This window comes from Borostomias antarcticus (assembly GCF_949987555.1).
Source record: "Borostomias antarcticus genome assembly, chromosome: 1".
In the NCBI taxonomy this organism is placed as follows: domain Eukaryota; kingdom Metazoa; phylum Chordata; class Actinopteri; order Stomiiformes; family Stomiidae; genus Borostomias; species Borostomias antarcticus.
This window is the reverse complement of record NC_140234.1, coordinates 23,662,967-23,672,390: the sequence shown is the minus strand read 5'-3', so window position 1 is coordinate 23,672,390 and position 9,424 is coordinate 23,662,967. Positions and strand designations below refer to the sequence as shown.

At 45.6% G+C, this 9,424-nt stretch overlaps 1 protein-coding gene across 1 annotated transcript in view; it reads right to left on the bottom strand.

The window, feature by feature from the left end:
• Positions 1-8,817: 8,817 nt before the first annotated feature.
• znf346 (zinc finger protein 346) overlaps positions 8,818-9,424 on the bottom strand; it is a gene marked incomplete at its 5' end in the record, with an annotated part of 4,616 nt that continues 4,009 nt past the window's right edge. The window contains one exon of the mRNA XM_084439194.1: positions 8,818-9,258. Within this exon, the coding sequence (XP_084295320.1) occupies positions 9,102-9,258 (157 nt within the window). The 3' untranslated portion in view covers positions 8,818-9,101. The remainder of the gene's footprint in view (positions 9,259-9,424) is intronic.

Below are 9,424 nucleotides of genomic sequence, written 5' to 3'. Positions count from 1 at the left end.
TTTGCTGCTCTTTTTTTAATTCACAAACATTATTTCAAGAATAATATGAGAAGTAGATAATACTTTATATTAAGGTTCTTGTAATAAGCATTATTTAATAGGTAATAAGGTCCTTATAAGATGCTTATTAACATTGATAAATAATGTTGATGTTAATAAAAACCTTATTAGTTTCTTATACATACTTATTAGTTGTTTTATTCATGCACTTATTGATATATATATAAGAAACGTGTTACCAGTTTATAAATTACTTAAGAATATTATTAAAAGCTCTTTATTATACATACTTATTATCCATTAATTATGCACTTATTCATATGTATAAGAAACGTAAGTGACTGGTTCAGAAGGTTAATACAAGTCTAATTATTTTCTAAACTTATTAGCTGTTAAATATGCACGTTACTATGCATTTTACAGGTACGATATCTAAAGTGAGAACAGTGCCATATTAAGGTTAATAAACGCTTTATTATGCACTTGTGACCGATTTCAACTCGTCTGCGTTTATCAGAGATGCAGCCTGACATAGTGAGTATATACAATTCAACTGGGTTACACCCCCCTAAACTTACTCAATATACTATATACTATACTAAAGCTAGATTTTTGGTGGCGTATCTGGTTAGAACAGTGTTCATCCCACGGGAGACCTGAGAACAAATCCACCCCTGTGCTATAAAAATACACATAGATGAGTTGAAATTGTGCATAATAAAGGGCACAATGCACAATGCATAGTAAAAAGCATAATAAGTGCATAATTAACCGCTATGTATGTGTAAGTATGTATAAGAAACAAAAGTTTTATAATTTTTTTTAATGCTTTTAAGCTGTTCATAAACTGTTTCCTTATAAATGTCTTATAATCTCACAATAAACATATTTATAATGCTATTAACACTTATGAATGTCTTATTAACACATGTTAATGTTAATAAACATCTTATAAGGACCATTAACTAACACTTATTACAAGGACCTTAATAAAGTGTTACCAAGAAGTATAGAGAACTCACATTGCTCTGTAAGGTATTCTGAGGTTCATGACCGCAACCTTTCCCAGTTACAGCTGCCTGACTGATAGCAAGCCAAGCAAAGCAGAGCCCCTCCAACCGCCAAATATGCACTGCGTAGGCTTCAGAATCCCTTTTCCTGTTGAGATCTGACGCCAGCGAATCTCTTTGTGCCGATTACAACATGACTGGACAGGACAGGACAGCGTAACATCGGTTTCTCTAGAGAGGGTCAGATATCGGTTTGCGCCGTTTGCTGCCCTTCAATGTCGTGAACATGATCTGAACAACGCAGGACAGAAGACTGTGCTCGATGACAGCTGTCTGGAAATACATGGTGGCAACCAAGCACATCTTCTCCGTCCGGTATGGAAATGCAAATGACAATGTATTGAGACAGGTCTACCCAGGATAGGGCTTTTCATTGTTTTATAGTTTCAATGAAACCGAATAATATCTTGGGGTTTCTGTCTTTTCAATGCTGGCATCCACCTTGTATTACTGAACACAAGAGGCCATTCACCCAGACCAGGACTAATGGAGTTGTCTGTTTGTGTGTCTGCTGTTCCAGTGCTCGGCATGACTGCTACAGAGACTGACAGCTAGGGTAAACCTCCAGGACCTCTTCTTCATGTTTATGGAAAAGAAGGTTTTCAGGAAGATACATGAAACTCCACTATCGTTCCCTCCATAAAAGTGTGCCTGCGTGTGTGTGTGTGTGTGTGTGTGTGTGTGTGTGTGTGTGTGTGTGTGTGTGTGTGTGTGTGTATGTTGTTGCCCCTGCCTGGCCTGGCTGTTGTGTGGATGTTCCAAGAAGCAGGAGTTGGCTAGCTTAAAAACAAAATCTAATTTCTAATAGAAAACACCTGGCAAACTTTGGAAATCACAATATCACCAAGCTTAATCTTGAACGCAGCTTAGTGTGATTGTTAGACAATCAATCCCTTATCTTAACCATCCTCATTTTCAACCATGACACAACAGTTCTCAAAGGTATTTAGAGGCGATAACTGGCTACCTCAGTCCCCATGTTCTAGACCCCCTAATCACACACACACACTGATATGTGATTGGCTCCGTGAGGCAGGCGTGTTTACAAATCCTGGCGCCTCCAGCAGAGAGGTAGTATGCCTGGCTGTATGAAGGTCCCACACACATCCCCCTCCAGAATATAGATGTTATCAATGAATAGACTACTGCCCCCCCCCACCTTTCTGCACACACGCACACACACACTTTAGGAGTGGAGCTTGTACCTATGGAAAATCAGGCTCATTGACCTCTATGGTGCAGGGGTTATGTCCTCTACAGCCTGAGAGGAAAATAAAGGATATAAAAAGCTGCCTTTGTGTCCACTTCATTCACACAAGGCCCAGCCGACCATACAGACGCACACACACTAAAATGTAAACCTAACAGCGTGTGCTGCTTGCCTTATGTTTATAATTAACCCATAACATCTAGAACACAGGAAACATTTTCAACATTTTTAACCGCTCTGTAATAATAATTGGTTCTAGAAAGTATTGTTTTTTAAAAGTGAGGGTACTGTTCACGTCCACCAGATCCAAGTAGGGCAGGGCAGAGAAGATCACACAGCTGCGGCAAGAGCTCCGCACTCTGCCAAGACAGTTCAGGGCAGCAACTGAGGAGGAGGAGAAACCACCGCTGGCCGAACTCCGCAACATCATCAGGAAGAAGCTCACGACTCTGCGGAGAGCAGAATGGCACGGGAGGCGGAGGAGAGAGAGAGCTAGGAAGCGAACTGCATCCATAGCCGATCCATTCGGAGTCACAAGGTGGCTGTTAGTGGCCGTCTTGCTTGCTCCAAGGAAGAGGTAGACCACTTCCGAGAGATCGAGAGAGATCGAGAGAGAGAGAGAGAGAGAGAGAGAGAGAGACCACCAGGACCCAGTGGAGTACCCTACAAGGGGTACAAGCACTGCCCAGAGCTCCTCAGAATCCTGTAGAAGATTCTGCGAGTCATTTGGTGCAGGGGAACCGTAGTGGACCAGTGGAGGCAGGCAGAGGGTGTCTGGATACCCAAGGAGGAGAACTCAACCAAGCTAGAGCTGTTCAGATCCATCTCACTTCTCAGTGTGGAGAGTAAGATCTTCTTCAGCTACTATCCAGAGGGTTGACAGACCTCCTCCTGAAGAAGAGTTCCTGGCTGCCTAGAATACACTGGAGTCGTCACCCAGCTAATAAGGGAAGCACGCGAAGGGAAAGGAGACCTGGTTGTGCTTCGGCTTGACCTCGCCAATGTATACGGCTCAATATCTCACAAGTTGCTCAATACCTCACAAGTTGGTCGAGATGACCTTGGACCAGAACCATGTACCCAGTAGGATGAAGGACCTACTACGGGAACTTCAGGCTCAGAGTCACTTCTTGGGATACAACATCAGACTGAGATCGGCTTGAAAAGGGGATCATAACTGGGTGTACCATCTAAGTTACCCTCTTCGCCCTTACCATGAACATGGTGGTCAAGTCTGGCATTCGGTAGCCCCCCATCCGAGCCTTCATGGACGACCTTACAGTCACCACTACATCCATGCCGGGTGGTAGGTGGATCATTTCCTGGGCAAGGATGAGCTTCAAACCTGCCAAGTCAAGGGCCATGGTGTTAAAGAAGGGAAAAGTGGTGGACAAGTTTCGCTTCTTTATGGACGGCATTGCAATCCCAACCGTCACCGAGAAACCAGTCAGGAGCCTTGGCAAAGTTTTTGACTGCAGCCTCAGGGATGCAGGGTTGATTCAAGCAACCACCAAGGAGCTTGAGACTTGGCTGACCACTGTCGACAAGTCAAGCTTACCTGGCAGGTTCAAGGCTTGGATCTACCAACACGGCATTCTACCTTGTCTCCTCTGACCCCTGCTCGTCTACGAGGTGACCCTGTCAACAGTGGGGACTCTGGAGAGGAAGATCAGTAGCTACCTCCGCAGATGGCTGGGTCTACCATGAAGCGTAAGCAGTGCAGCACCGTATGGAAGGACCAACAAACTCCAACTCCCCATCAGCAGCCTCGACGAGGAGTTCAGGATTACCCGCACATGAGAGGGGTGGCTCTATCGGGACTCCGGGGTCTCCTGAGTGGCAGCATTACAGTGCGGAGGGGCAGGAAGTGGTGAACTCAGGAAAGCATGGAGGTAGCAGAGTCGCAGCTGAGACACAGGGGCTTTGGTGGGCACAGAGGCAACAGGTGAACCGTCCCTCAACCTCGTTACGACAAGGCCCAGGGTAAAGACAAACGCCATCAAGTCCTGGAGGAGGTGTGGGCAGGAGTCAAGGAGGAACGGACCAGCGGGATGCAGCATGCAGCAGCATGCGTCAACATGGAGCATGCCACATGGGAGGGTGCGCTGGAGAGAAAGGTATTCTGGACTGACACCTGGCAGAACCCCAGCAGATCAAGTTCCTGGTCCAAGCAGTGTACAACGTCCTCCCTAGTCCAGCAAATCTCCACGTCTGGGGCAAGTGTGAATCTCCAGCATGTCGTCTGTGCCCCGGGAGCACATCCTCAGCAGCTGCCCAAAAGCTCTGGGGGAGGGTCGCTGGCGTTATGACCAGGTTTTGAGGGCAATGGCGGAGGCCATCTCCAAAGCCGTGAATAGCAACAGGCATGTGCGAAGCCAGAGGAGCATCACATTTGTCAGGGCAGGAGAACAGTCTCGGGCACAGCCCAGCTCAGCAACCGGTCTGCCCACCTCTGCCTCGGACTGGGAGCTGCGAGTTGACTCGAGGAGGCAGCTCAAGTTTCCGGACCATGTGACAAAGGACCTTGCTGAGGCCAGATGTGGTGCTAACATCAGCCTCTTCAAAGCAGGTGCTCCTCATAGAGCTGACAGTTCCTTGGGAGGACCGCATGGAAGGGGCAAACGAGCGGAAGCAGTCCAAGTACCAAGAGCTGGTGGAGCAGTGTCGGAGGGGAGGCTGGAAGACACACTGTGAGCCCATCGAAGTGGGGTGTAGAGGCTTTGCTGGCCGTTCACTCTACAAGGTCTTCGCCCTACTTGGCATCACTGGGGCTGCAAGGAGGAAAGCCACCAAATCCATCATGGAGGCTGCAGAGAAGGGACACAAGTTGATCAACCCCGGAGTGAGGGTGCAGGGGCGTCATGCAACCCAAAAAACCGAGGGGGCACGAGATCGAGCATGAGCAGCGCGGGCAAAATTTTTGTGTTTTTTGTGCATTTTTACAGTTTAAAATCAGGACACAGCACACTACCAGTTGCCACTCAAGTGGTGTGAAATTAAACTTACCGGTAGCGTTCTTTCAAGGACTTTCAAAATAAAAGTAAGGGAAAACAAATCTTTTTTTTACTCACTTGGCATTGGTCCGAATCATATACTGTATACTGAAGTATGAAGTATATTTAATCTGATATACTGAATAGCCTTATATTTGGAAGACCTGTTCATCAGTTAAGGACAACCTTAATCTAAATGTATGCCAGCAGACCATGAAAACCTGTTTATCTGAGACGAGGTGAGGGGGAACCTTCCAGGTCCAGTGTTAATTTGGAAGAAACCAAATCCACCGGGAAAGAGGGTTTGGCTTTTTGAAAGAGGTTAAGGTGGCTTTTCGAGGTGGTCTATGACATAATTAAAATAATACATTCAGCTCAGTAGAGAAAATAATCATAGCTCCGCATTGTAAAATGTAATGGTAAACAAACAATAAAAAACTAATAATAACACCCCCAAATCTAAGGGGGCACTTGCCCCCTCAAGTTCTATAGGTATGACGCTTCTGTGAGGGTGTATGATGTTGAAAGACCCTAAACACCCTATGATCTCAGGAACTTCCCTGATGATGTGTCCCAGCGCATCCTAGGATATATCTTTAACCATTGTCTGGCGTTAGATAGGACTATTATCAACCTGACCTCCCTGTAAGGGTCGTGGAAATGGTTGAGAATCATTCTGTCAACAGGGTTATACAAACCGGTCTGGCTAGTAAAGACCGAGAGCACCATCTGGTGGACAGATTTACTCACTGCTGTCTGGAGTACACAGGCTTATCAGACATGATACTAGACCAGAGTATGTTCAAGATTTTTTTTAAACATGTTTTTATTAGATTCACATCTTCAAAGCACTTTTTAGGCATACATAGTCTGTACTGAAAATAAATCTGATCCTTGACATCACAACAGCTAACACTACAGATATGAGGTTGGAAATTAAAGGCCATTTTTGCTTGTTTTTTTTCTTCCTTTTTTACATAATGTAGTGTATAGAACCCCTCTTCCAACAAACTACATCCAAAACTAATAAGAATGTGATGTAATGTGAACGCTTTGCATCCTAAAATAGTCAACTGGTTATCTCCAATGCGAAACAATCAGCACAATGAATGACGGACAATGCTATACTTGTAACTAAATTCTTAGGTTGTCACCACTCAAACTATTAGCTTTGCTTAAGCATATATTACTCTCTCTCCTCAACGGTAATATTACAGTACATATCTAGGAGCCTTTCTTGTCAGTAACAAACGTCTGGACTGCTGCTCTGCTTCTGCATTACCAATCCAGAATAAGAAAATAACATTACTAAATAACAATTAATCCCAACCCTCTCAGTTCATACAAAGTCTATGAAATTAAATGTGTAGGTTTCTAATATCTGCAGTAATGCAGCAGTATCAACTTACACTCTCAGAAGGTTTTTACAGGAAACACACAGCCTAGGAAATAGCTTATCATCAGCAATCACATCCTTCTTCAGGTGATCTGACCATCGACAAGCCTCCAACCACACGCATGCACGCACACCAGGGTTAACAATCATTCTGGCCGTCTCTCAGGTTATTGCAATGACACATCACAGCAGAATAAAGGCATAGTTCACATTTTAAGTTGTTTCACTTTCTCTGTGACCTAATTAAGAAAGAAACATGATAAAACAAGATAAAAACACGTTTGACTCAGCTGCCCTTAGGCAGTCCATTCCTGGTCAGACATACAATACATAATCCCCCACTGCACTTATGCTGCGGTCACACTACATGATTTTAGGCCAATTTCTATACGTGACGTGTGTGTGTGTGTGTCGGTTGTCCGTTCGTAGCATGACATTTAGACTAATCAGGAGTAGATGCAAATCAGGAGTAGCCTCTTGCCGCTTACTTCACCACCTGGGTGTGAGTTTTTTAGTTTTTTTTTTGCAATCGCAGACAAAAGCCCCAGCTCGGAGCACGCGCCTGTGAGCGCGGGTCGCGTAGGAGTGTGAATCGCTCACAACGCCATGAGAGTCCCTGACACGTGGCGAGCTCTGACTGGATATGTAGCAGGTTCAATATCTGGACCTGTCAGGGAAAGTGACAGTGAAACCAAACTCATCTGCTGTCATCCAAAGCTGCTTCCTGAACCCAGTCTTATGCAGCTATTTGTATGGGGGGGGGGGGGGAATAATAGTTTATCGGAATAAATAGGCATACACACAAGCTTTTCAGTTTGTAACAAAAACATAGCATCAACGTGTCCGGGTCCAGCCACACTGCCGGAGTACGAGCAGGCAGCTACTCGCTGTACACTTTCATCGCTAAATTATTTATTTAGCTCCAACTCTCTCTACAGAACAGACTATCCTCGCCGTGCACATCTCCCCAGGCCTTCTCGCCCTCATACAGCTTCCTGCACACATTCATTTTTGGAAGCGTCACACTAGTGCGTTTTCACATGGATAGCCAGTTAGCCTACTTTATTAATCCCAGAGGGGAAATCGTTCAACATAGTTTGGAGACCAGAGACTCTTGTCTGGGATTCCTCCTTTTGAAGCATGTAATGTGACCCCTGTCGCCAATCAGTCATGTAGTGTGAAACCCACCACGACTAAAAGATACCCAAATGCAAGTGTAATGTGTGCAGTACTGCGATCTGACGACTTATAAGTTGTGTAGTGTGACCTCGGCATTAGGCATCAACATGAAAGTTAGAGATTATAGGATGTATTTCCATTAACTGTCAGTCTTTTACTTACAATAAACATCAAACTAGAAGTTAATCGGACACACAGAAGGTGGTGGGAGGAGCAGCAAAAAATTGTCAGCGAGGTTACTCTCCAACCTCTCAAACTCTCCAACCTACACAAAATCAATCAATCTGTCAGCCCAGGATATGCGTCTCTCCAAGCCAGTTACAGAGACCAGTACAAAATAAGTTAGGGAAATAAAATAAAAAAGTGCTTTTGAGCACAAATGAAAAATAAATAAAACGCAGGGTCAAAGAAAACAAAGGCACATTACTGTGCATAAAATGTACGGTCAGAACATTTGATGTGTGGTCATGTGTCAACCCTGTCTTCAGCCCCACTGTAGAGTGGAGTGTTTGGAACTCGAAACATCTTTGACATCATGTTTTAAAATCGAAGGGAATGGAAACGTCAAGTCCAAGAGTCTGTGGTCAGTAGTCTGCCCCCTACTGGATAGAATGGACAGGTGAAACAGGTACAGATGCCTGTACAATAGCCAGCCAACACAGGGGTGTCTAGCTAGGGGTGTGGTGACTAGCTGGGGATCACACTTCAACCCTTCCTGGGTATGGGCCAGGGACATATAAGGGACTTAGATGTCACACGTGGCTCGTCACAGCACACGGAAGCCTCTTCTATGCCATTTTAGCTTCACGTGTGCTCCCAGTGTAGCAGTAGCTCCAGACTGAATGGCGAATTCACAACTTCTCTGGCGTTCCTTGGGTATGGGTGGGGAGGCGGGTTGCTGGGGGGCTCTGGTGGGAGTAGGGTGTGGAGCTGGGAAGCCTGGGGTAAATATAGGTCTTGGGGGGGGGGGGTTAGGGTTGGGTGTCAGGTAATGGGGGTCATCTCCACCCTTCTCTTGAGCTGGCTGAGGTCAACAGAGGTCTTGTGTGGTACGGGTTGGGTGACTAGCTGTTGTCCTGTGGGGTTGCAGATGGGGTTGGGGTGTGAGTCTCAGGGGTACCCCTCACCCCTGTCCTAGCATGGGAGTGGTGGAAGGTGGTGGGCGGGTAACTCGTCCTTCTTTGGGAATGGGCAGAGTGACTGGCTGGTGGCGGTGTACGGAGGTGTGGATACTGGTCGGGTCATCGTCATGGTCACTCATAGTCCTGGTTGAACGCTGCCCAGTCCGCCTGTACTGGTCCGGCCTCGTCGGTGGACTGGGTCTCTGCTTGGTACTGGTTGTGCGGTTCAGGCAGGAACTGGTTCTCTGAGGGGGTGACGAATGTTGTTTGTTTGCCCACTTTCTTCACTCTTGAAATCATAGAAATTAGATATGGAAGAAAGAAATATGAAATGATTACATTTCTGTTTCTTTAAAAGTGAAGTCTGAACAGGCACGCACAGAAAAGCAGGTACCATTTATTTCTGAAACAAATCATTAGTCTACTATGGGCACTAAAAACAAAATGCTGGTGTG